Consider the following 27,915-nt stretch of genomic DNA (forward strand, 5'->3'; position numbering starts at 1 on the left):
CTACTTGGAACTTACTTGTGACAGCTGCTGAAAAAACAGGAAGTGATTGGAATGCTTTTACAGCTTCACTGGACCGCGGGCTGCTTTACAGCCTCTCTCTCCTGAAAACAGCTGGGCAGGGGTAAAGCACCCACGGAAAGTCTCCTACCTCACTGAACTCTGCTCGCTAGTTTTGGGTGCATGTCAAATGCAAAGCAGGTTTAAGTGCTGTGATTTATTTCTTATTCATGTATATTTTTTTCCCCTTATTTGGCGGGGTTTGGGGGACCGCTGGGTTATAGAAACTGGTGGGGGAGGGGAGGGAAAGAGGGAAAAGAAGGAACTAGGGAGAGAGGAAGTTAAACGCAGCTCCCCTCTCTGCCTTTATTAGGGAACCCAATATGGCATCTTGCATGAGGAGCTTGTTTTCTGACCACAGCAGATACGTTGAATCTTTCCGGAGGTTTCTAAATAATTCCACGGAACACCAGTGCATGCAGGAATTCATGGACAAGAAGCTGCCAGGCATAATAGCAAGGTAACAAAAAGGCGTTTCTGCCAATGGTCTAACCTGTGGGCAAAAGACAGACAGGTGGAACCCAGCCCAAGGGGTAGGCAGAGGTGGAGGAAACCCTGGGATTAGAGTCAGAGCCGATCACAGCTGCCTGCCCGGCCTTGCCTAAACCAGCCGGCCTCGCTTATGCAGCTCTGTGTTTGCTTTAAATGCCCAGACCTGATTTAGGCTGAATAGCTGGCAGCGCAGGGGAAGTGTTAACCGTTTGAAGGCTTTAAAGGCACAAGCCCAACCTTATTTGAAAAAAGACAAGATTTTTTTCTAGCCTCCTTTCAAATTTTATGTTTTAAAAAAAAATTCCAAATGGATTCTGGTATTCATTCCTTAGAATCAAATATAAGTAAATTGTAGAATACTGTTTACTTCAGGGCATAGAATTAGTGCTTCTCAATTCTAATAATATTGATTTAAATTCATTTCCTTTATCTGTTGTTATAATCGTTCTCCCAAAAGCTGTCTTTTCCTTTCAATTTAATATTATCAATATGATCCTGGAAAAAAAAAAAAGGATCATTTTACCATTATCAGTGAAACAGGTTTCTGTCCTTCTCACAGACTCCCTTATTTATCATTTATTTTTGATTAATGTGTTCCATTTGTCCCAAAGCTGATAAGCATTATTGAGGTAACAGATTCCGGAGGCTAAAGATAATCAAGTCACCTATCTGGGGATAAATTGTTTCGACTTTTTCGGTTTCAAGAAGTAACTATGGAAAACTAGTAAGAAATGACTGACTGTGGACCTAATTTACGAACAACAAAGCAATCTGGTATTTTATCTTTTGCTGTCTAAATTTCTCTGTGGAGTTAGTTTCCTGTGGTGGTTCTTCTGCCTACCCAGAGCAGACTTGTTGGACAAGTGCAGAATCCTGTGCTTCTTTTTCTTCTTCTCCTTCTTCTCCTCTTCCTTCTCTTGTCAAGCACTTTACCAACCGAGTCATTTCCCCGGCCTTGTGTTTTCTGTCTTAACAAGGTTAATGAATTGATATGGAATAGGATAAAGGGTATAAAAACTAAATCATGGGCTCTACAGCCAAGCCTGTGCACACGTAGTTTCCACTAAGTGTAAGTGAATTTAGGATTTACAGTCAACAGCACGAGAAGTTGGGAGGGACACATGGTGGCAGGAGGGGAAGGTGAAGGAGATCACCCTCTGAGACCCCGGATTAAGCACAAAGCACACCCAAACACCTGTTTTCACAGAGAGATCCTTTATTAAGCTGGGAAGAAAAGTTACAGTGGCTGCTTTCTGACTCAGGCAGAAAAACAGCAGCAAATGACCTTGCAGGTACAATTTTTAAGGGGAGAAAAAGGGGAGGTCTGTGTTAGAATGGACTAGGATGCGGTGGTATGTTTTGATCGGGCATGTTAATTAGGTGAACCCAAGGGGGCTTTTGATTGCTGGACTTTAATACTTCAATAGCTGGACCTTGGTAGTCAGCCTCAGGAGGAGGAAGTGGCCAAGCAAAGGTATAGTCCTTGGTGGCTAGCTGCAGGAATGTAATCTCACAGTTTTTAGCAGGGCAGAGGGAATGGGGGAGGGAGGGCAGCAAGGCCTGGCAGAGCCCCATGCTGGAGTGGGCTAGTGTCCCTTCAGAGGGAACACTGGGTGAATTTGATCAAAACCTATTACGTACATGTATGACTTTTCCAACGAAAAAACATGAAAATATTAAAGCTTTTATCTGAAATTATAATTTACTTCTTTGGATCTTTCTACTTGTTTCTAAAGTTACAGGTGATGGGTTACTGCTTCAGTACTTTTTCAGTTTGGATGATACACACTCATCCCTTAGCTTAACCAGATCCTAGATTTTGCTCAGCCTCACAGCTTAGTCTGAAGATGGATGGTTTTAACACAACAGTGGCCCCTTCCCTGTCTGCCGAGTGTGTCCAGTCTAGACGCAATGTTGACGGTAGAATATGTGAAAGACTCATGAGATTTTGGTTATAACTAAATGCATGTTACAATAGTAATATATAAGGTTATGAATAATTGAATCCACATGTCATTATTAAGGAAGCAATTTTGCTAGACATGGGGGCCCATGCTGTAATCCCAGCATTTAGGAGGCAAAAGCAAGATTGCCATGAGTTCCAGGCCAGGATGGGTTACAATGTGAGACTCTGTTTCAAAAAAGAAAACAAAGAAAAAAGAAAAAGAAAGAAAGGAAGAAAGAGAAGAAAAAAAGAATGTATTTCCCTCTGAAATTAGATTCAGCTACAGGAGCTCTAAACATTTTTGCTTGAAGTAGTTTAAAAATTGCAACTTTAAAAGTTGTAGCTACAAAATGCTTCCAAACCCCCTGTGTCTCTAAAGGGAAGAGTTTGGGAGGTTGGGTATAGCACTTGCGTACTTAATGTAATATATTTTTTTAATAAAATGCATTTGTCTTTTAAAAATCCAAATGATTTTAAAAAGCAGATAACAACAGCTAACAGTGGTCCTTTGTCCCAAATACTTTGTCTATGAATTCCACGCTTCAAAGGCAACTATTTTTAACTAAAGTTTTTGTCCATAATGAAATCTTTAGTTTCTCATAATTTTTTTTCTGTAGTTTTGAATAACATGTTTTTTTCTATTTCTTCAGTTTTACTACATTCTTGAGATGCATTTTTTTTTTCTGTTTGGCTTTGTTTACTCAATTTTGACAGTTTTAGAATATTGAACTTACTATGATAACTCAGGAATCCATCATTGATTCTGATGTTTCTTCTTAGATTCTTTACTTACAAATATCTGCTGAATTAAAGTTTCTTAAAAGAACCTTGATAAATTAAATGAAAACTTTTGTCAGTCTGTCTTGCCGCCTGTCTTTAGAACCCTCTCTTTCTCTGTCGTCCAGGGCGGCCATTGTGCATTCAGACTTTTTTCTGATCCTTAAATCTACATCTGAAAGAAGTCCTGAGAATTTCCTCCCCTTGCCGTGGGGTTCCAGAATGCACTCTGATTTTTAAGTTGAAAGCACTGTCTTCATCCTTTTTAAAATTAATCCCTGGGATAGGCATACAATAAACACATGGTACACATTTTCTATTGAAAGGAAAACAGGAAGAAGGAAGAGGAAAGAGACATATCGAGGTAGCATGGACGACCAAGTCCTTTCCCAGGCCCAGGTTTATATCATCAGTGTAAAAGGCCCACAGAACTATGTGGCCTTGTGTTCTAGTCTGCAAAGAACATGTGAGATGTTCATAGTGGTGGTTCTGTCTCCAAGTTCAAGAAAGGAATGGAGCCTGTGTTCTCAGGTACTCTAGTAGAGCAATGGGAATGAAGAGCCACAGACGTGACGCTTTCATGTTGGCTTCTTGTCCATTCATTGGTAAGTCTTTGCTTTTCAATGGACTTGATAGGAAGACCTGGCAGAGCATCTTTCATGTTTTTCTTAAATTCTGTAATTTTGTTTGTTTGCTTGCTTTTCAGGATTGGAAAAACAAAAGCAGAAATTAAGATTCTGAGCATAGGCGGAGGAGCAGGTATGACTAATTCGTGTAAAATTTATATTCTCTTATAGGCATCATGGTATTTGATAGCCACATTGTTCACGTTCTAGAAAAGCCACTTTCTTTTGCTTTCATAAAAGATCAACTTATAAATACTAGCAGTATCATTCAACTCAAATTAATTGCCCTCAGTAGATTTATAGGCTTTAGACAGTAACCTTCATTATAATTTGTAGGATGGATAAGAGATGAGATTTTCTTATTATTTTTGTGAGTAGAAAACCAGGATGACTTTGAAGATGATTTATTATCCAAAATTATTTACATACTTAGAGAAAAGGGAAGTTTCTGAAGTTCTTGAAGCTTGAGCCTTTTAAGGAATAGTCCGTGGACTGGCTATTTGCTTACTACTGCTCCGTGTGAGGACTGGAAACTTTTACCAGAATGGAAATTGATGCACAGCTCTCTTTATTAAAAACATCTCAATATGGGCAAAAATATACTTAATATTGTAGTTGATTTACATTATTGTATCCTCATCTTTAAAATGAGTTGGCCTCACTACTCCCTTCTGAATTAATTCTGAGCATTTTTTAATCATTCAAGCACTTTTTTTTTAATCCAGTTTTATTAGCATCACTTGGTCTTTTTATTCTTAAGAGTTTTTAATTCTAGAAGAAAAATACTAACTCTGGAAAAGCAGATTGATGGATGTATCATTTGTAACTACCCCTAACACACTGTGTAACTTTGATACATAAGCTGAGATTTTTTTCTCATCAGTAAAATGGAAACACTGAGTCTTGGCTACAGGATTATAATAAGAAAGCGTTTATAAAGTGCTGAGCATAGGCTATTCATCCTGTAAGGCAAAGGCTGTGCCTCTCTGAAATGCTAAAACAACAAGTTTCTTCTCAAGGGTTAGTATTTGTTTCATTTTAAGGTATTAGTTATCTTTGACTTAATATATTAATATAAAATATGCTGACATAGTTCTGATCACTAATTGGGAACTACACTGCCACTTGTTACTTAGTCCTTGAGCCTGTTAAATGCAAGTGTACAGTGCCATATGAATTAGATGGATTGTGGCCCATATGGACACAAAGGGAATCAAGAGCCCTTCAGTGAAAAGAACAGCTAGTTTATGGGGCATTATTTGTTCAGTTTTCATAAAATCCAGTGTGCTAAAATGTAATTAGGGCTAATCGTAAAAATCCATTTGCTCTGTTATCTTTAACCACACAGGCAGAGAGCCCAGCAAAGACAAATCAAGAAGGTTACTGTTGTTAATCATGCTGTAGACAATGTTTAAGCTATGATACTGTGTTGTTACTTACTGATACTAAAAGCACAAGGATTGAAATGGTGATGAATTACCCGAAGGATGTCCTGTTAATGCACTTAATGAAGAGAATAATTTCCAGGGTGTTTGCTTATGAGTTTCAGATAGCCTCCAAGCAGCAGGACTCTAACTTCATAGTGTCACATATGTTCGGAGAGTATGAAAAGCCCTACAAGCAACAATAATTAAAAATAATCTCTATCATTGTTTAGTTAATTGTCTTTTAATATAAAGTTAATTGAACTTCTAATACAAATGTATTCACATACTTTCTTTTTTCGTTGTTATTTTATTTATTTATTTTTTTTTGAGACAGGGTTTCTCTGTGTAGCCCTGGCTGTCCTGGAACTCATTCTGTAGACCAGGCTAGCCTGAAACTCAGTTCTGTGTGCCTCTGCCTCCCAAGTGAGTGCTAGGGTTAAAGGCATGCACCACTATGCCCAGCTATGTATTCACATTTTTATGAGCTATCTTATAAAGAATATTCAGCCTGCACATTGATTCTTTACATCAACCTAGGTGCCAATAGGATTCATCAAAATAAAGGGAAGAATACTTTAAGTCCTTCTGTTTGAGGCTGAACATTGTATTGATACCAGGCTCTATCTTGGAGAGAATATGGAATCTCCTTAGGGTCCTTCTTCCTAAGAAACTGATCAGAAACATAAGAACTTGAAGAAAAATTCAGATTTTATATTTAGCTTTCATTATCCAAATGAAATAAATAAGCAGTACATTTAATAGTTGCTTGAACAAGGTGTCTTGTTATGAATGAATGGTATTTCATGTCATTTGAATCTTCATAGTACAGCTAGCGATGCTTATCTGATAACCTAAAGACAAGCACGGTCCACTGAGAAATCACATATCCTTGCTTTAGTGACTCAGTGCCTCTAGTATTTTACCATCTCCAGTTAAGAGGTTTATATCATCCTTGAACTTGATTGTACTTCTGAGTCAGTCTCTGCACTCTAATCTCTCACAAGTACAGCCACTGGGCTTGTTCTGTACTTTGTGCTCAGTTCCCAAGGTACACTTCGCAGGATCTTACCACAGTCTTAGCTCACCAGACTCTGGTTTCACTGTCTACATGTTCTATTCTCAGACGCATAGGCAACTTCAGCTCATTTTCTGCGTACCTCTGGTGAAAATGTTCTTTCCATTCATAGCCGTGATACCATTTCTCCTAGCACAATTGAGCAACACGTACCCAAAGCAAACAAACTAAAAACTCCATAAGTGAAATTGCTACCGATCATGGGTGATTGTCATCAGAGCTAAGTAACTGCCACCTGGGAGCATTCAGTTCTGCCCTCTTGCAAAAGGTCATCTTAACTGGGCTTGTTAACAGTTTATACCTGCCCCCAAGTATCCAGCTGCTTCTTACAGACTGGCAACTGTACATGGCCTGGAGGAGGGGTTTGAATATGTATATATTTTACATATTCACATGTATAATCTACATATTTGTATATATGCCAAGGGGAAGACTAGAGAGGGGACTCCATCTGGGTGGCTATGGAAAAGCCCCTCATTCCTATTGGCTGAGGCTTTCCAGGTGGTGGCCAGTGGAGAAGGAGTACCCATGTCCCTATAAGTAATCTCTTACCTGTGCTCTGTAAGGAAGCTTACTATCTTCATGGAGAGGGGATAGACCTTAGCTTCATCTCTCCCGGGAAGGCATTTTAGCAACTCTGCTTTATACCACTTAGTGCTCATGTTCTTTGGTTACTTTTTATTTTCAGAAATATGAGTAGGAGAGTATGCCTATGCACTCTTTTCATTTTATTTTATTTATTTTTATTTTATTTTATTTTATTTTTTTGGTTTTTCGAGACAGGGTTTCTCTGTGTAGCTTTGCGCCTCTCCTGGAACTCACTTGGTAGCCCAGGCTGGCCTCGAACTCACAGAGATTCGCCTGGCTCTGCCTCCCGAGTGCTGGGATTAAAGGCGTGCGCCACCACCGCCCGGCTTTCTTTTCATTTTAGAAACTGGTGTTTATGACAATAGACTTTCTGTACCTTAGGAAAAAATGTAAGATTTGAAAAAAATCTAATGACACTTTTATTCATAATCCAAGCAATTATTAGGGTTCTGTATAGTTCAAAGGAAAGGAAATTGATGGAAAACTTTAGGTACTCTTCAAGTAATTTCACATATCCCTACCACTATTCTCTACAAATTGTATGTTCTAGTGATGGAGAAATGTGTGAAACAAATATTGTATGAATAAGACAGAAAGGAAATCACAAGGAAGACAAATCATGGGCAAAACCCAGACCATGTAACCTTCACAGAGTCCAAACTGAGCAGTTGTTTACGTGTATGTGCTGGAGTTTATATGCTTTAATCAGAAGTAATAAGCAGCAGGAATTTTTGTTGTTGTTTTTTCAGGGTTTCTGTAGTCATATCACACTGACTTCAGCAAATTGCTTTGTTTTTTTGAGCAATAACATTATTTTTATTATAAGTCTGATAGAATTTGCTTTTTGCTTCATTTTCAACATTGACATTTCCTTAAATTAAAATTAAGCCTGGTAGGGCTTTACTATCATTTAATTTGTGTTATGTTTTATATTAGGTGGTACATGGAAAACAAGACATCCATAGTCTTTTTGGTAAGAGGAAATGCTACCAATTTAACACTTATGCCTGAAAAGTGTTCCAGAAAGGAGTTAATGGCAATATGTTTTCCTTGCTATGGACTTTGCATATGTGAGATTTATTTTTTTTCAGTTATTATATTCAAGTATCATAAAGTATTACAAGAGTTAGACAGTACTAAATTCAATAATCTAATTCTATTTTGCTTTTTATTTTTATTCCCACTAACCTATTACAGTACATACAGGTGGTATGAACCCTCTTATAAGCTTTTGGTAATAATTTTACTGTTATCAGTTGAGAGCATTTGGGTTAGGTATATTTTTGTTATGGAATACACAGACACCAGCATTTCTTTCTTTTTTGTTTTTTGGTTTTTCTTTTTGGTTTTTTGAGACAGGGTTTCTCTGTGTAGCTTTGCGCCTTTCATGGATCTCACTCTGTAGACCAGGCTGGCCTCGAACTCACAGAGATCCGCCTGCCTCTGCCTCCCGAATGCTGGGATTAAAAGCATGTGCCACCACTGCCCGGCCGACACCAGCATTTCTATAGAGGATAAAAAATAGGAAAAAATTAATTCACTCTCACTTTACAAATAAGTGACTTGAGCATTATTAGACAGAATAAAGCCCAGGGTCCAACAAATTGTACACAATGGGTGTGAAAAATTTTAACTTGATAAGGAGAGAGAATGAATGATTTAGATGTGACCAAATATTTGAAAATATAATCCTTGGGGCTGGAGAGATGGCTTAGTGGTTAAGAGCACTGGCTGCTCTTCCAAAGGACCTGGGTTCAATTCCCAGTACCCACATGGCCAATCATAGCTGTCTGTAACTCCAGTTCTAGGGGATCTGACACCTTCACACAGACATACATGAAGACAAAACGCCAATGCATGTGAAATAAAAATAAATACATTTCTTAAAAAGTTGAAAAAGAGAAAATATGATCCCAGCAGGTTCTTAATTTCAACTTCCTTCTCAAATAAAACGTTAAGAGAACACAGAAGTTTATTGGTTCCAGCTGTTAGGTAAGCAAGTGGGCAGGTGTGTCTGTTAAGTTAGGATAGCAGTAGAACAAATATAATTAGAGTGGGGGCTAAATGGACTGATGTGTCTGCTGTCTTAGAAATCAGTGTAATGGTGGGATTATGCCTGTGACCTGTTCTAATGCAACAAAAGGGGGCCAGCCCTGAACAGAAAAACCACTTAGTTTGTACAGGTTCACGGTGCTAAGTTACCCTTTGGGCAATTGGTTTACAGAGACAGAAGCTCCAAAGGTTGGTTGTTTGAATAAATGGGTAGATTTACAATGTAATAATACTGGTATTACATTATTATTTAGACAGACCATGGCTGCTTTTCCTGAGTGACTGTTACCCAGGGTCATCATGCCTGCCTGGTGTAATTACTCTTTTTCTGATAAGAGAGGCACAGGACCTAATTAGTGGCTCTCAGACAAGATTGTGACCTCTTAAACTGCCTGGTGGAGGCATGTTCTTTTTAGCTAAATTTTACTTTTGTCTAACTTAATTTTTTAAGCAAGTTTATTGATAAATCCTTTGTGATGTCAATTTATTACTTACATAACTTCCTTTGCTAGGAGACAGCAAGAAACAAAGGCTAATGTTTAATTATCAGGGTCAATAAATTGAGAGTGATGGAAAACAGAGAATTTGGGGATGAGAGAGCAAGAAAAATTAAGTTGAATGTGCTTATTGCTGTCTTCAGAGAGTTCCCATTGAAAAACCTGCAAAGTATTTGTTCTCAGAAATTGAAAGCCCAGAGATGGCTCAGGGGTTGAGAGATCCAAGTAGTGTCCTGTTCTTGCAAAGGACTGGCATTTGGTTCCATGTTACCATGTCAGGGGGCTTATAACATGGTGTAACTCCAGCTCCAAGGGGTCCAGTGCGCTCTTCTGGCCTCTGTGGGCACTTGCATACACATGGTACACACAGACACATATATAAATATGTGCCCACATAAATAAAAGTAAACAAACATATCTTGAAAATGTTAAATTATTGAATATATAATAGCCTCAATTTATTCAATAACTATTACATATCTTAAAAAATGAAAACTTATCTCCATATATTGTAATTTTATATTAAGTCTTTAGCATAGACTGTATTAGACTATAGTAGGCCTATATTAGGAGATTAAGAGATATGAAACGTAAGGACAGAAGATGAGCAAACAGGTGTGTGAACTTGTTACAGCCAGGCAGCTTTCCAAATCTGTCAATATATTCGTTGTCTTGGTTATTTTGTTTGTTTGTTTTTGTTTTAGATGAGGTGCCATTGTATACTTCAGTCAGGACTTGAACTCATGATCCTGCTGCCCCAGCATCCTTAGTGTAGCCAGAAGGTTTCTCTGGCCCCCGCTCGGCCCCGCGGTTCTATGCACCCCTGCAGTACCACAGCCGCATATAAAATAATCATTTGGAGGCTTAGTATTGTTTACAAACTGTATGGCCTATGGCAGGCTTCTTGCTAGCTAGCTCTTTCATCTTAAATTAACCCATTTCTATTAATCTATGTTTTGTCATGTGGCTGTGGCATTACTGGTCTGCTGGTATCTTGCTTCTCCTTCCAATCTGCGGCAGCAGCTGGTGCCTCTCTCTTGTCTCCTTTCCTCTCTCCATATATCTGCTTGGATTTCCCACCTGCCTCTAAGCTGCCTTGCCATAGGCCAATGCAGCTTTATGTATCAACGAATCAGAGCAACACATATTCACAGCATACAGAAAGACATCCCACAGCATCTGTAGTGCTCAGGTCACAATTTTACACCATTACACCTGACTAGTAACCAAGACATTTTTAAATGTTTCCTCATTCTTTATATGCTGTAGTAGTTATCTATGCACTTTACTTTTAGGAGAGCTATTATAGGTTTGTTACCTTGTGAGAACGTTACTTGACACTTTCCAGGTGTTACTATGTTTTATTTTCCTAGCATCTCTTGGGGGCTTCATTTAAAACTGAAGAAGCTCATGTTCAGATGCCTGTGATCTTAAAGGGTTTAAGATATTTATCATCTGGTAGAAGGTGGCAGAGTTGAGAGCTGAAATACAAACTCAGATCTAATTTTCATTACGGTCTTAATTGCCTTTAGTAATTCTATTTGTTAAAGGGAATCTCAGCCATAAACATCATGCAGACACCTACCAGTTATTCCAAATAATGTTAAAATTCTAGGGTAATGATTTAAAAACCAGCAGAGAGCTAACATTAAGCACATAGACTGTGCCAAGGGTTATCTCTTCCGTAGTGTTCCCTGCACACGCCTCTGCATGTACTCTTGCTTCCTTATTAGTTATGGTTTAACCTTTGTACTTTCATCATTTGCCCTGGAGAATTCCATAAGGTGTTGTAATAATGTATCACACTTATGTGTTAGAAGTGCCCCATTGGCAATCCTTACATTTTTCAAAACCCTGTTGTGTATTTTATCTGATAGTGCATTGTAAGGAATGTAAATATTGCCTTCCTTTACCTCCCTTGAGTTCTTAGCTGTATGGACCCTCGTACAGAAAGACAGATTAATAAGAGAAATACATGTTAATATTTATTGATGCAGTGTTCATCATGTAAGAGAAAACTCCATGAGAAGTAACTCAAAGCAGTGGCTCGATACTCCTATGTATAAAGAAATTTCTTTCTTTCTTTTTTTGTTTTGTTTTTATTTTTTTGAGACAGGGTTTCTCTGTGTAGCTTTGGTGCTGTCCTGGATCTCGCTCTGTAGACCAGGCTGGCCTCGAACTCACAGAGATCCACCTGCCTCTACCTCCGAGTGCTGGGATTAAAGGTGTGTGTCACCACCGCCCGGCCAGAACAATTGATTTGTAAAGAAATGAGAGAAACAAAGGAAGAAAGTAGTGTTGATAGGTAAGGGAGGGGTGTGGGACTGTAATGATAGCAACCTGAAGTTACCACTGGTTCTAATTAAATCTTTGTAAGCACAGTGATTTGAAAAGATGTTCTCTATAATACATTGGTTTATGCTGACCCATATTTAGATTTTCCTAACTGCTTAACTTCAACAAAATGAATAACAGAGAAACTCAGTTTAAAATCATCATAACATGCCCAGACTCCAGAATCATTCATTGGCTCTCCTAGTCACAAAGGAGAAAGGGAAGACTAGAAGTTTGATATATTCAAACACAGCCATTTATTATTTCTACATTTTTCACAGGAAAATGTGTATACTTTTTTTTGTAATGAAGATATTTAATACCATTTCTTGTTAAGGCTTTAGTAAATACAAACAACTTTAGGTGTTTATATGTCTGAAGTCTCCGGATGTCAAAAATAAGTTGCCTACGTGGCCCCTTCCCCAGGAAGGACTAGTAATATTTGCATGTGAGTGGAAACACTGACTGGGGCCTGCATTGCTTTCCTCCTAGAACAACTCCACAGCTCCCACGTGTCTTTTATTTACCCCTGAGTGTGCTGTGAATTTCTCAATTGTTTGATAATTCAAGTCTGTTTGATCTCCTGCTCTCTATGAGCCATCTCTCTAGCCCAAGAGTATAGGTTTGGAAAGTATCCCCTTATGACAAACCGATTGTCTTTCTTGCGTGTTCCTTTGTTCTTCTCAGAGTCTCAGTTGTTTTCTTTCTTTCTCTTGCTTGTTTCGGCCAAGGGTCTGCCAGTCTTCTTCACCTTCTCAAAGAAGCAGCTCTTGGTTGGATTCATGGCTTCTTTGTATTGCTGTTTTGTTTCTTTCTATTTCATTAATTTCTGCCCTGCTTTTTTATTACTTCTTCCCATCTACTGGGTTTGGATTTGGTTCTTGTCTTTCCAAACTCTTGATTTGCATCAATCAGCCATATATCTGTGTTCTTTCTGATTCTTTAGTGTAGGTTCTTTAGAATCATTCTGATTCTTTAGAGCTATAGGTTTTCCTCTTAAGGCTGCATTTACTATGTCCCTTAAGTTTTGTTGTGTTGTGCTTTCACTTCATTTATTATCAGGAATTTTTTGTTTCCTTGATTTTCACTTGACCCTTTTGGTAGTATATTATTTAATCTCCATGAATTTTGTAATTTCTAGAAATTCTTTTGCTGTTGATTTCAAGCCTTACTGTACTGAGGTCAGACAGGAGACACAGAATTACTTCCGTCTCACTGTATTTGTTGAGACTTGATTTGTGTTCTAGAATGTAGTCTATTTTAGTTCCAGAACTGCTGCATGAAGATATTCTCTGATGTTTGGATAGAATAGTCAGTCTACTAATATCTGTTAGATTGATTGGATGTATGATATCATTTAGTTCTGATGTTCCACTGTTTACTTTTTCTTCAGATGACCTGTCTATTATAACAAGTTATCTGTGTCTTCAAGTCAGTAGTAGCTTGTGCTATGGGATGAGCCAGAGTTTGATGCATATATGATTAGGATTGTAATGTCTCCTTATTTAATTGTTCCCTTGGTCAAAATAATTATTTTTTATCTCTTCTGATTAATTTTGTTTGAAGTCTATTTTTTGTCAGTTACTAGAATAGTGATACCTGCTTGTTTCCTGGTTCCATTTCCTTGGAGTACATTTTTTTTTCTATTCTTTCACTCGAAGGCAGTGCCTTGAGTTGTGTGAATTTCTTGTAGACAATAAATAGTTGAATTTTTCTTAATCTGTCCAACTAACTTGTATCTTGCAATTGGGGAGTTGAAGCCACTAGTAGTTAAAGTTATTATTGAAAGGTATGTATTGAATGTTGTCATTTCATTGTACTTTTTTGCTGTTTGTATTAATCCCATTTTGTGTTTCAGTAATTATAGCCTCATTCATGTTTTCTATGGTTTCTTGGCTTTGCTTATTTTCAGTCTAAAGCATCACTTACACTGGTCTCTGTTGGGCTGGTTTGGTGAACATGAATTCCTTTAGCCTATTTATAACGCAACATGGAGTGTTTTTCGTTTTCCTTCAAATATCATAGCTTTGCTTGATAAAATTCTCTGCTTGGCATCTGAGGCCTTTTAGAAGTTTAAGTACAATACTCCAGGCTCATCTGGCTTTTAGAGTTTCCATTGAAGAGTCAGCTGTTATTCTGATGGGTTTTCCTTTAATGTGAGTCCTGACTTTTCTCCAGCAGCTTTTGATATCATTTCTTTACATGTTTAGTGCTTTACTAAAATACAACATTGGGAGACTTCTTTCTATTTGTGCTGTTTACTTAGTGCGTTATGTGCATCCTGCCTCCCCATGGCTCTGTCTTTCCTTAATTTAAGAAAGTTTTCTTTTGTGCTGATGAAAATCTGGTCTATCCTACTGACCTGACTCTCTTTTCATAATCTGCCTATAGTGAATACATTTTAACTTTATATGATGTCCTAAATATTCCTTTCCTGTATTTTAAAAAATGTATCATTTTCTTTTATTAACTGATTCAATCTGTCTACTTTATCATCCAGTTCTATTATTTTGTGTTCTACTTGATCCATTCCACAGTAAAGGTTCACCCTTAATTTTTCTAATTGGATCTTTGAATTTTTCAATTCTGTCTTCATTTCAGCTTGGATTTTCTTCAATATTTCTGCCTTTTTATTGCACTCCACTTTCAAATCCTGTATTGTCTTTGTAATTTCATCCAGCAATTTGTATTTTCTAGAACTTCAATTAAAGTTTATTTCCATCCTCTTTACGTTCACCCACGTGTTTGCTTGTGTCTTCTCCTTGAATTCTTTAATGATGTTTACGATTGTTCTTTTAAATTTTGTGTTTGGAAACTCTTCTAGGTCATTCCCATTGGGGAATATTTCTACACAACCATTGGTCTTTAAGGGGGCAGTATTTTATTGATCTTTCCTGTTGTTTTTGTTTTTGTGTGGAACTGGGGCATGTGGATTTATTTCATTGGTTGCAGGTCTGATAGGAGATTTTGACCTGCTTGTTTTGGCTGGAGATACTTGGTTGATTTCAGTTCAGGTAGGAGGAATGATCAGGTCAGTCCTTCAGCTACTCAGCGTTGATTATTGATTGGAGATCCTGGGGGTGATTCCAATTAACTAGCAATTAATGTTATATAGGAGTCTTAAGGTAAGATTGCTTGGTTGAAGTCCAGCAAAGTCCCCTAGGGCAGTTCCTAGCTCACAGAAAGGGGCCAGGGCTCCCTGGAAAAGCATGGAAGAACATGGCTTCTGGCTGACATGGGGCTTGCAGGGCAGCACTCAGGGTTTAAAGAACAGCTGGACCTGGGTCAGAATCAACAGGGTATCATTTGGATATGGATCCTGCCTGGGCCTGGCCAAGAGACCTTACAGAAATAGATTCTACATTAGCCTTGAGAGGCAGAATAGAGGCGGCAGCAGTGCTATGAAATAAGGGTCCTGGGTTGGCCTCAGCAAGAGTACTCACAGATGCAGTTCCTGCATGAGCTTGAGCATTGGGGGAGGGGGAAGAAACTGAGTCATACCAACAGAGCCCACAGATTGGCTTCCATCTGAGCCTACAGTGGTGGCATGGAGTGAGAGTCCTTTCTTTTAGATGTTATTGCTCTGTTCTTGGAATCGGATGGTTTCAGTCAGAACAAGGGCAATGCTAGTTGAACCGAAAAGAGAAAGCAAAGATTTGTTTATTAAGAAAACATTTGATAAGCCAGGGAAGGTCAATAAGGAAGTTGTAAAGCATAGTGACTAGAGGCAATAAACAGCCTAGGTGAAGGCTCCATGATAATGCTCATGATGAAACACTAGTTTTTGTGTGTTTGAGTGTTTTGTATGAATGTATGTGCACACATGCATGCCTGGTGGCTGTGAAGGCCAGAAGAGGGAAAAGGTACATCTGGAAGTGGAGTTACAGATGGTCATGAGCCATCATGTGGATATCGACAACCAAATTCTGGTCCTCTGCAATTGCTGCAAAGGATCTTAATGGCTGCACCATCTCTCTTGCCCCACAAAACACTTCAGACTAAGCTACAGTACAAGGGAAGATTTGAACTTCTCTTTTCATTTTGCTGAAAAAGAAGCACATGAAGAGAAATTGCTGAGATATTTTTGTATTCTCTATGTACATCATTTAGCTTTTTATTGTAAATCTTTTTTAAGTGTTCTTCTGGACTAAATTAGTTATCAGTTCTAAGTTGTGTTTTCCTCATATTTTAATAACTTTGGCTTAAATATGTCTTCCAACTGACAGATAATTAAAATTATACTTGACTACTACAAAACTTATTGATTGCCTCCTATGGTCCATGACAACTTTGTAACTCAAAGAATATTAATAGATATATAAATGAAGATTATGTAAATGAAATAACTAATAAATGAATTTTATTTGTATCCCCTCCTATCAAATTACTATTTCTAATTTAAATATAGTGTTTGTACATCGTAGATATTTAGATAATGCAACAGTTGAGTGTTAATCTTTTTGCAAATCTTTTTAAATGTAAGTCAGAAAGTAAATCAGTCCAAGTTGTTCTTAATTACTACATTCAGTATAACCTGCTCTATTTATTTACCTTCTAGGTGAAATTGACCTTCAGATTCTCTCCAAAGTCCAGGCTCAATACCCAGGAATCTGTATCAACAATGAAGTTGTTGAGCCAAGTGCTGAGCAAATTGTCAAGTACAAAGGTATGTGCTAAATTCTATCTCCAGAGGCTTATCTTCTCATTTTGTTTGTTTCTTTTGTGTGCCTCAAATGGTTAGTAGCACACTGATGACTATGTATTTGGTAAGTTTATTTGGAGAAAAACCTAGTTAATTCTTGGCAGGCAGAAATGAACACCTGAAGCTACTAACAGTGAATACTTGAATTCCTTTATTGACTTCATTCATTAATCTGTTTTATATAAATTTCTATTCATAGAATTCTGCAGTTGATTTAATATTTATACTGAGAATATAACCTATATTTAACTATATTCTCAAATTTACTTCTTAGTTTTTTTCCTTTCTCCTCCATTTTTGTCAAGTACAAAAAAAAAAGTCTAGACAAACCTGATTTCCTGAGCCACATAGTAAAGAAAAATATATGCCTTTTATTTTTTTAAGTCCTTGTATTAGGGTTGTCTAGTAGAACAGAACTGGTAGGCCTATTCTCTATCTATTAAAATGGGGTGTAGAAGAGTGACTTAGAGGCTGTGGTCTTGCTAGTTCAACAATGGCTTCCTCTGGATGCAAAGAACAAGAATCCAGTAGTTGTTCAGTCCACAAGGCTGAATGACTCAGCTGGTCAAAAGTCTGTGTTGGAATCCCAAAGAAATACATTATAGTACTTACAAAGTTATAAAAGTAAAAGAATGCCTCAGCAGCAGGATAGATGTACTACTTGCCAGCGAGAGTGAAGGCAGGCAGGCAAAAAGCGAAAATCTTCCTTTTTCACATCCATTACTGCCACTAGAATGTATGGCCCAGACTTAGGGCGTGTCTTCTGACCTCAAATGTTTTGGATTTAGGGCTGATTTTCAAAACTCTCCACAGCTTATTGGCTGTTAGTTGATTCCAGATGTAGTCAAGTTGACAACCAAGATGAGCCATCATGGTCCTATAACATTTATTGCATTAAAATTCTATATGAAAATGGGTTCCATATATAATTAAATTAAAATTGATTATAAGCCACCTTTTCTGGGTATTTTAGAGCTTGTAGCCAAGACATCAAACCTGGAGAACATAAAGTTTGCTTGGCACAAGGAGACATCATCTGAATATCAGAAACGAGTGCTGGAAGAAGAACCTCAAAAGTGGGACTTTATTCACATGATTCAGGTAAGAATAGCCCTATAACATGCTGCCAAAGAGGTGTTTTCCACAAGTTTGTATGAAGAATGTATATTATTTTAATGTTTTAAAATTAAATCTTTTGGTTTCTAGTTTTATAAGTAAACACTTTCTGCCTTGAAAAGGTGTTGATTAATACAGAAACTCCCTTTGACATATAAAAGGACAGTTGTTTAGAACTGCAGAGTGATTATATATTCTAGTGAGTTTCCAATGGCTCTCTTGGTTTAGATGGCCAGAATATATGTAAATGTTCCAGACTTTGTCTGAATCCTCTTGGTTTTTCTGTTAGTAGGCATCTTCGATGGTATGTATATAATAGAAGGAATGTGTTTTATAATATTAAATCAACAGTATATTACTTATATTAGCCAGTCATTTAGGAGGACTTTATTTCTATGATTCAACAGCAATGGACCAATAAGCAAAGATTATTGAGTACATGGCATGAGGTATCAATCCTAGGCGTTACTGAACTTTCTGGATAGTAAAGAGTATATCAGTATTGGAAGCTGGTTAGTATGTGGCAATGGTTTTATTTTGTGTAGAGCACTTAATTAACAACAAAACTCTTTCTTCTTGTAGTCCATAATCACAGTTACTTCAAAGGAATACCATGATAAGAAGCCAAAGAAAAAGTTGAGTCTAAAGTCAACATATTTAAGCATCCTGAACCTCTACTTCCTTAGAAAACAAATCTTTTATCTGTCAGGAGACATTTAGCATGTTCAGAAATTGTATGCTTTTTCTCTTTAGATGTGTTTTTCATCTAACTGTTTCCTAGCTTTCCTCTCTTTACTTCTCCTACAACCTGCCTCTGACCAGTCACTCCTAATTGATCACTTTGCTTCATACTTTTTAAGGAAAAAGGCCACTGAAAATTAATCTTTTACCTTCTGCTTTAGTCAGTGTTTTATTGCTATGAAAAGACCATGACCACTGCAACTTTTATAAAGGGAAGTGTTCAAATATATGAGTCTATGGGAACCGTTCTTATTCAAACCAACACATTCCACTCCCTGGCCCTCATAGGCTGGTAGTCATATCATGATGCAGAATGTATTCACTTCAACTTCAATAATCCTCATAGTCTATAACAGTCCCAATACTGTGTAAGAGTTCAATGTTCAAAAACCTCTTCTGAGGCTCGAAATCTCTTAACTGTAACACCGTGTAAAATCAAAATATAAGAGCAGATCTCCCAACATACAATGGCATAGAATATACATTATGACCCCAAAAGGAAGGAAAGGGGCATAGTGAAGAAATAATGGACCAAAGCAAGATAAAAAAAACCACCAGGTAAAACTCCAAACTCTGCTTCTTCATGTCTGATGTCAAGGCACTCTTCAGATCTCCAACTCCTTTCAGCTTTGTTGACTACAACATACTTCTCTCTCTTGGGCTGATTCCATACCCATTTATCAGCTCTACTCAGCAGGAATAGAATGCCTCTGGCATCTCGATCATCGAGGGGTCTTCAAGGCAATCCAGGATTCTTAACCATCACAACTTCATGCAATGGCCTCTCTGAGCCTCCATGTAGAGACACCCCTGACATTTGCCTGCCCTCAGTGGCTTTCCTTAGTCATGGAGGGAGATTCTATAACCTCTTTCTTGTATCCTTGACTCTAAAGCCAGAACAATATGGCCAAAGCTGCCAAGTTCTGCTACTTGTGGAGGCTGGAACATGGCTCCCTTGTGTGTGTGTGTGTGTATATATATAAATATATACATATTTATATACATATAAATATATACATATATAATATATAAATATATACACACACACACACACACACATAAACACACACACTATTTCTGTTTTGATGGTTCCCTTCACTGCCTAAGCTGTTATCTAATTCCTTTTCACAAGTTGGAAGCCAAGCTGGGTGAGGTCATGCCCTGAGGTCATCATTCCCTTTATTTATTAGAATCAGGCTTTTCTTTAAACTTTTTAAACTCCTTGACCACTGGACTTACCTTCCTTATACTTTGAAGTACTCCTTTTCTCTTAAAACTCTACATTTTGTATCCTTCCTTGCTTAACTTGCTCCTTTTCATTATAGATCTGCCTAATAGTGGCCATTTATAACCAAGCAACACAATCAATACCAGGTTGTCTTGAAATTGCCTCTGCCAATGCTGCTAATCCAAAATTCTTCAATTTAGCCTTGGTCAGACTTTTTGGACATGTGCAGGAAATAGTCACATTCTTCATCAAAATATCACAAGAATAGTCTCTTGGCCACTTATTATTATTATTCTCCTCTGAAGCCTCTTGAGCTGAGCTGTCATAATCTACATTACTCTCAGTACCACTGTCTTCCATGCTTCTGCTAGTTTGGCCCATTAAGCCATGCCAAAGCATTCAATTGCATTCCTGATCCAAAGTCCCCAAATCCACATTCTTCTAACAAGCAACATGATTAGGCCTGTCACAATGGTAATGTCAGCAATACCCCATTCCCTGGTATCTTAGTCAGTGTTCTATTGCTGTGAACAGACACCATGACCATCACAACTATAAAGGGAAGCATTTAATTGGGGCTAGCTTACAATTTCAGAGGTTAAGTCCATTATCATCATGGATGGAAGCATGGTGGCATGCAAGCAGACATGGTGGTGGAGGAATAGCTTGACAGTTCTACATCCGAATCCTCAGGAAGCAGAAAAAGAGAAACACTTGGCCTGGCATGGGCTTTTGAAACCTCAAAGCCCACACCCCAGTGACACACTTCCACCAACAAGACCATATCTACTGGAACAAATAGTGTCACTCCCTAAGCATTCAAACACATCAGTCTGTGGGGGCCATTCTTATCTAAACCACTACACCCTCTAAATTTACAACCCCAGTACCTGTGTACCTTGTACCTGTGTCCCCTTCTTGGTGCTTCTCAAAAACCGTTTCCTCTTCTTCTGCCTTCTAACCTACTCTTCTCCCTAGTATACAGTGCCATGGCCTGAGAGATTTATATATTTCTCTTAGAACTTCTGCATTTGTTTTCTTTGTGTCTTTGATGCCCATCCTCTTTTCTGAAGTAATTCAGTGCTGTCAGGAGCAGACATGTCCCACTGTCCAGAAAGTCTAAATTTTTAAAAATATTTTAAATGTCATATTCTGTAGGTCTCTGAAGTGTTTGAAGATTACCTACTTAACTGAATTATATCTATGTATACCTAGAAAACTTAATGTGACTATAAGTTTGACTATCATAGAAGACTAAGGCAGGGACATTTTATTTCATTCATTCATGTGGGAAAAGTCATAGCTAAATTAGTTGACCTTTTTGCAGTGAATTCTGTAGCTAGAGTTTTCCTGCCTGGCCCACCATCAGGACAAATCTCTCTCACCCGCCAGTCCCGCAGCCGCTCAGACCCAACCAAGTAAACACACAGAGACATATTGCTTACAAACTGTATGGCCGTGGCAGGCTTCTTGCTAACTGTTCTTATATCTTAAATTAACCCATTTCTATTAATCTATAAGTTGCCACATAGCTCTTGGCTTACCGGTATCTCAACATGTTGCTTCTCATCATGGCAGCTGGCAGCATCTCTCTGATTCAGCCTTCCTGTTCCCAGAATTCTCTTCTCTGCTTGTCCCGCCTATACTTCCTGCCTGGCTACTGGCCAATCAGCATTTTATTTATACAGAGCAATATCCACAGCAGAATTCCATTGTGGAAAATTGAATTCTTGTCCAAGAGAGATAAGTGTGAGATATAAAAAGTATCTGTTGGGTAGAATCTGTAGTGGCTAAAGGATAATACATCATTGAACTTTGTATTAGCTAAAACAGCCTGCACTTTACTAGGAATTGGCTTAGAATTATTAAAACTGGGTTGACAAATCTCTGATACTCTGTGACAAAAAATATAACTTTATATTTCCACTGTCCTAGAGAATCTGTCCATTTAATAGCCTGCCACTTGTGTGTGTGTGTGTGTGTGTGTGTGTGTGTGTGTGATTTAAAAAAAAAAGAAAAGTGTATATGTGAGATTGTGGAGAATCTTGTCAAAAGGCTGCATTTTAAAGTAATATTCCAGGAAATGGGGTTTGCTTTTATTTTGCTAACACCATTTTCCCTTGTAAGTGCTGAAACTCACAAAATGGGAATAGGCCCGGTATTCTTTTCCACTTACAGAACAAAGTTTAAACATACAGATTTATATGGTCTATGTTATGGAAAGAGGAAAGTAACTTTAAAGGTATTTTGCTCTAGGACTGGGGGTGAAGCTCAGTGGTAAAGCACATGCCTAGCAGATGCAAGGCCCTGGGTTCCACCCTCAGGACTCGGGGAAGAAAGGCAACAAGAGCTGTTTACCTGTGGGTGGGCAGATGGCATATTTGCCCTTCCCCAAATGTCTTCTTCTTCTAACTCTCCAACATCTTTAACCTTTAAACATTTAAAGACTTTTCCTGATAATAATTCACTCAATGTGAAAAACCAAAACTTCCATACATGCAAACATGCAAACTATGTAGTCCAAAACAAAATAGAGAAGTATCTCATTTCTTTTTTCCCTCCCACCTAGATGCTGTATTACGTAAAGGATATTCCAGCTACCCTGAGATTCTTCCATGGTCTCTTAGCTGCCAATGCTAAGATTCTCATTATTCTTGTGTCAGGTAAGCAACTTCAGTCAGCTGGGGTTTAAAATAGCAACTGAGAACATATACATGGACTCATCTGTTTAGATAAAGTTATTATATTTTGTGTTTGTTATGAAGTTCATTTAAAATTAATTTTTAGACCAATAGAAATGTGATTCACAACACTGCTCAATTTAGAGAACCTGGTGGAACCAAAATCATTTTGCTTCCATCTGTTCAGAAAAATGTCCTTACAGGGGTTAGAGAGAAGGCTCGTGGTTAAGAGGACTGGAGTTTGGTTTCTAGCAACTACTTCAGGCAGCTCACAATTATCTGTAACTCTAGCTTAATGCATGTGCACATGCACACACGCACACACACACAATTGAAAATAAACTGTAATAGAGCTTTAAAAAAAGAAAGAAATTCTTTGCCTTGTATGTATGCATCTTCTCTGGTTACTTTTCTTTGACGGTGATACAACACTGAACCAAACCATCTGGGGGAGAAAAAGGGTTATTTGGTGCACAGTTTACAGTCCATCATGGATCCAGGGAAGTCAAAGCAAGAACTCAAAGCAGGAACCTGGAGGTGGGAATTGCAGCAGAGACATGGAGGAGTGTGCTGGCTGGCATGCTTCTAAGCCCGCCTGCCTACCGATGGCACCATCCACGCTGGGCCCTCCTACATCAATTCACAATTTAAAAAAATATGTCCTTCAGACATGCCCACAGGCTCATCTGATGGAGGAAATTCCTCAGTTGGAAATCCCTCTTCCAAGGTGTGTCTAGACTTGTGTCAAGTTATTAAAAACCAAGCAGCACCACATCTGTTTTACAGGACAGAAAGTTCAAAGGCTAGTCTATTTAACATGGGAACAAACAAGGACATTGATTGTGTTTACCCGTTTTATGTCACTTGAATGTCTTTCCCCCATCTTTGAGTTTACTAATAAGGAAATAAAATTTTAAATATTTTGGATGCTATTAATATGCATTTTTGTTTTTTTGTTTTTTGAAACAGGGTTTCTCTGTGTAGTTTTGGTGCCTGTCCTGGATCTTGCTCTGTAGACCAGGCTGGCTTCGAACTCACAGAGATGCACCTGCCTCTGCCTCCCAAGTGCTGGGATTAAAAGCGTGAGCCACCACCGCCTGGCTAAATTTGCATTTCTGAAGCCAGTAGCAACACAGTTCAATATAGTTTTTTTTAAATATAACTATAAAATGATCTATTTGTTTTACTTTTCAGAAAGGACATTTAATTAGTTTGTTGCTTCCAGGGTGTTGACACATAGTTTAAAGTTAGAAAATGAAACATTGACATTAAGGTCACTCATTAGATTTCACTGTGCAGTGTAGGTTGGATTCAAAGTTACCAGTCTCATGGGCACCTGCAGCCATGTCCTATCTCTGCAGTTGTTCTTTGATGGGTTTCATAGATTGTCCACTTGTTGCTTGATGGCTTGTTTCTAAATACACCACAGTCAGTATCACCATCACCAGATAACAGCTCCATGAAATGAAACTGTGTGCCACAGAACTTGTCTTCACATATAAAGAGTCATTTTTAAAATGGCAGATGAGTTTTTGCTTATAATTCTGGGTGTTACTTCATGTGAGGGTTTAGAGCCAGGAACTCTTGCATACAACGGACTCCCCAAAGTGGATATTCTGATGTACTATTTTTACCTCTAGTTAGTTGAAATTATTCATTTATGTGGGAAAGGTCTCATTTCCCATTTTGAAGGGATTACGTAACGTGAATCTTTTCTGCCAACCTGTGTCTAAATCAGGACACTTGGTATAAAGTACTTTGTATTATAACAGTAAACTTGGTTTTCAATGTTGTGGGAAACTACCTGTATGATCTGCATCAATAAAACAGAAACACTATTCTGAACAGAAACTTAGCCTGAATTGACATACTTTATATTAATAACAGTTTACTAGTGGATCTGACATTTTGAGCAGTTAAATATTTGAATTCTAGGTATTTGACAATAAGAATAAAGCATTATATGGTTTAAAATACGGTCTAATCATTCATGTGCATTTTAGAATTGACCAAGCACCTTGATAGGTACAGTGGTTTCCTGGCTGCAGCATAGAGTTATTGTAACCCATGGGTGATTGGCATCAAGAAATCTGAAAACAAAAGAGGCCCAGGAAAAGGTGTGAGGACACATGGGGTATGAATCCTAGTGTACTTCCTACATGTATGAACTTTGCTTCCAAGCCTTAGCTAACTTTAGGCTATTTGTCAACACCTGGACCCATGTTACTTGTATTTATCCATACATGGGATCGAGATGAGCACTGCATGCTTTTATACAGAACCAAAAAGACAGTAAAGACAGTGAACATTTTTTTTAAAAAGAATTTTGAGTAAGAAATTATTTAGTCAGAGTACTTCAGATGGTAGAAATAATTTCCACTTTTTTATAAGTAGCTCACAAGCTCTTACTACTGGCTGAAGAATAGAATATTGTTGTCTGAAAGAGGTAAGCATTTTTAATTGATATAGTTTTAGAAACGAGAATGAACACCTAAGAGTGTTTAGTTCATTAAACTTCGATTCAGATGTGGTCTTCCTATTATCATAATCACTATTTCTTGGAAGAGGGTTTTACCATGGAGAAGAAATGTCACATTAATTTCCTTTTAAAGGAACCACTGAATAAAAGAAGAAAAAACATCTTTCAGAAATTTGCTTATATTTGTCAGAAATAGTAAATAGATTAATTAAATATAAATTAAAATATTTTTGAAAAATTACCTTTCTAATAGTTTGCTTTCCAGTTAAAGAAGATATTCAATCTGAGGAAAGAAAAAGTACTGCCAAATATGTTGGTCATTTTTCATCAGTTCAGTTAGTCACCTAGGCTGTTTCTGGTTCCCCCAGCCATACTCTCTCACACCTAACAATTAAAAACACGGAGTAAATGGCTATAGTTTTATCCCAAGTATCTTGAGTAACCCCCTCCCCCATCACTGCCCTGGGGCTTTCCTGCTGCTTGTGGTGATACATTATGTACCCCAATAAAGCTTGTGTAGGGATCAGAGAAGCAGAACAGCCAGCAACTAGCTTACCTCTATGAAATCCTCAGCCTCAAGAGAGTGAGTTCCTATTTCCTCACACCTTATATACCTTTCTGTGTCCTGCCATATTACTTCCTGGGATTAAAGGCGTGTGTCACCACTGCCTGGCTCTGTTTCTCTCATGTGTCTCAGAGAGGCCTTGAACTCACAGAGATCTAGATGGATTTCTGCCTCCCGAGTGATAGGATTAAAAGTGTGTGTCACCACTGCCTGGCCTCTATGTCTAATTTAGTGGCTGGCTCCGTCCTCTGATCCCCAGGTAAGCTTTATTGGGGTACACAGTATATCACCACATTTCCCCTTTTTTGTCTAAAATAATAAACCCAGACAAGCTTTATTGTTGGGTACACAATATATCACCACAGCTGCTTTACATCAGAGGCTGTCATGAACTCAGGAGAGTAAAGGTCAGTGCCTTTGCCTCTCAGTCTATTATTATAGCATTGTGAAGCCATGGGTGCACAGAAAATGCTCAACACATGTTTGGATTCAACTGAATAGTTGTTTATTTGTGTTTTGTGATACCAGAACTACAAGGTTCTAAAAGTCCACCCAAAAGAGGGGACTATGATTCATCTAAGAATGACTACATACAGAACACAGAAACTGTGCATTTGCACGTGTTTACACTGAAATCAAAACCTCGGTGAAATAAGAACATACATTCTCACGGGCATATATACTGGATATGGGGATAGTTAGACAAAACCATGTGGGATAAACAAGTAGAACTATTAGGAAAGAAAGACAGGTTGAAATCAGAATAAAACTGGGTCACTTAGTGGTCAGTGTCCTATAATTGATCTCATATTTTCTTCTGTGTTGCTATGCTTCTGTTATAAGCAGTTCCAGCTCAGTAAATATTCACTTGGTGGTAACTAGCAAAATTTTTTGATTATCAGTATGAAAAATGAAATGAAAAAGAAAAGAAATAAGTACAAAATACTTGAATTTTGTTTTAAATGAAGAGTGTTGTAGACTAACATATTTCACTGATGTGTTTTCACTTCTCCGCCTTGCTCATTCAACTCCAATTTTCTTGGCTTCCTGGTCAGTTCTTAACTGTCCCAGCCTTGCTTTGCTTCAGACCCTTTGTAGCTGTTGTCTCCATCTGGAGTAACCTTCCCTGTGATGTCTACATGGTTGCTGTCTGATTTGTGCTCAAATGTCACCATATTAAACAGACTCTGTGATCACCATAGGTAAAACAGTGGTGCTTAAATGTCTTTGATTGTTTTTCATTTACACGTTACATCATGTGATATATATTTAGTTACTTATTTAACTAATTTTCTCCCTGCTTTTGTTATGCTACTTAAATTAAGCTCCACAAAGGATATGAATATTATTTTGTTGGCTGATCCATTCTAAATGTCTAGTGTAATGACTGTAAGAAGCTAAATGAAAGAAAAAAAATAAAGAAAACATGAACTTTGTTCTTTTGCATAGGAACTAGTGGCTGGGACAAGCTTTGGAAAAAGTATGGATCCCGCCTACCCAGAGATGACCTCTGCCAGTATGTCACATCCTCTGATCTCACTCAGATACTGGACGACCTGGGGATTAAGTATGAATGTTCTGACCTTTTGTCCACCATGGACATAACAGACTGTTTCATTGATGGTAATGAAAATGGAGAGCTGCTTTGGGATTTTTTGACAGAAACCTGCAACTTTAACAAAACAGCACCACCGGATCTCAAAGCAGAAATTATGAAAGATCTTCAAGAACCTGAATTTAGTGTTAAGAAAGAGGGGAAGGTACTTTTTAACAATAATCTGAGTTTTATAGTAGTTGAGGCATAAATGTAAATCATAAGAGTGTTCACAACAAACAATTGTGATTGTTCAGAACACCATTATTTTGATTTTTTGTTTATTTACATATTGAATTTACATATCAAACACATATTTACGTATTAAAGTTAAAATTAATCTTAGAATAAGGTTATAATCTTTTCTCTTATAAACGAAATCTACAAATTTTCAAGACATTCTTGAATTTCCACCAGAATCATGTGGGCTACTTCCAGTTATTGCTTGTCCTTGAAACATAGCATTCAGGCTAAGTACTACCTAACTGGAAACATATGGCTTGAATATCATTGGCTTACTGATAATAAACTTCTTTCCATTATCTTATTGTACTGGAAATTCTTAGACTAGTAATAAAATATGTGCCATCTGTATTTTGAATAATAGCAAAATAACATTTATTGATTCTTTCATTATAAAAGGTAAATATATCTCTACTTTTAAAGAAGTGTTTGTCTTCCTATTTTTTCCTATGGTAATTTCTATCATACCTTTTATTAATATCATCATAAAATTAGAGGCTGGTGGGATGGTTGTTCCAGAAGCCCTGGGTTCAGTTTTCAGCATGCATATCCTACACCTCACAACTGACTGTGACACCAGCCCTGGAGAATCTGATGCCATATTCTGGCCTTGCAGGCATCAACACTTATGTGCACATACCCCTCCCACACACATAATTAAGAATAAAATAAATCTTTAAAAAGATTACAAAATTG

At 37.7% G+C, this 27,915-nt stretch overlaps 1 protein-coding gene across 4 annotated transcripts; it reads left to right on the plus strand.

The window, feature by feature from the left end:
* Positions 1-4: 4 nt before the first annotated feature.
* On the plus strand, positions 5-27,915 carry Hnmt (histamine N-methyltransferase). 4 transcript variants are annotated; one of them, XM_059259130.1, is made up of 7 exons: positions 5-121; positions 371-517; positions 3,978-4,030; positions 16,429-16,536; positions 17,546-17,673; positions 22,227-22,320; positions 26,832-27,915. In XM_059259130.1, exons 2-7 carry the CDS (start codon positions 381-383, stop codon positions 27,185-27,187), a joined length of 876 nt encoding a protein of 291 aa, XP_059115113.1. In that variant the 5' UTR covers positions 5-121; positions 371-380; the 3' UTR covers positions 27,188-27,915. The 4 variants fall into 4 exon arrangements, with proteins under 4 accessions (XP_059115113.1, XP_059115112.1, XP_059115110.1 ...); XM_059259129.1 differs by having other exon boundaries at positions 74-176; XM_059259127.1 differs by having other exon boundaries at positions 76-198.

This window comes from Peromyscus eremicus, chromosome 4 (assembly GCF_949786415.1).
Source record: "Peromyscus eremicus chromosome 4, PerEre_H2_v1, whole genome shotgun sequence".
NCBI lineage: Eukaryota > Metazoa > Chordata > Mammalia > Rodentia > Cricetidae > Peromyscus > Peromyscus eremicus.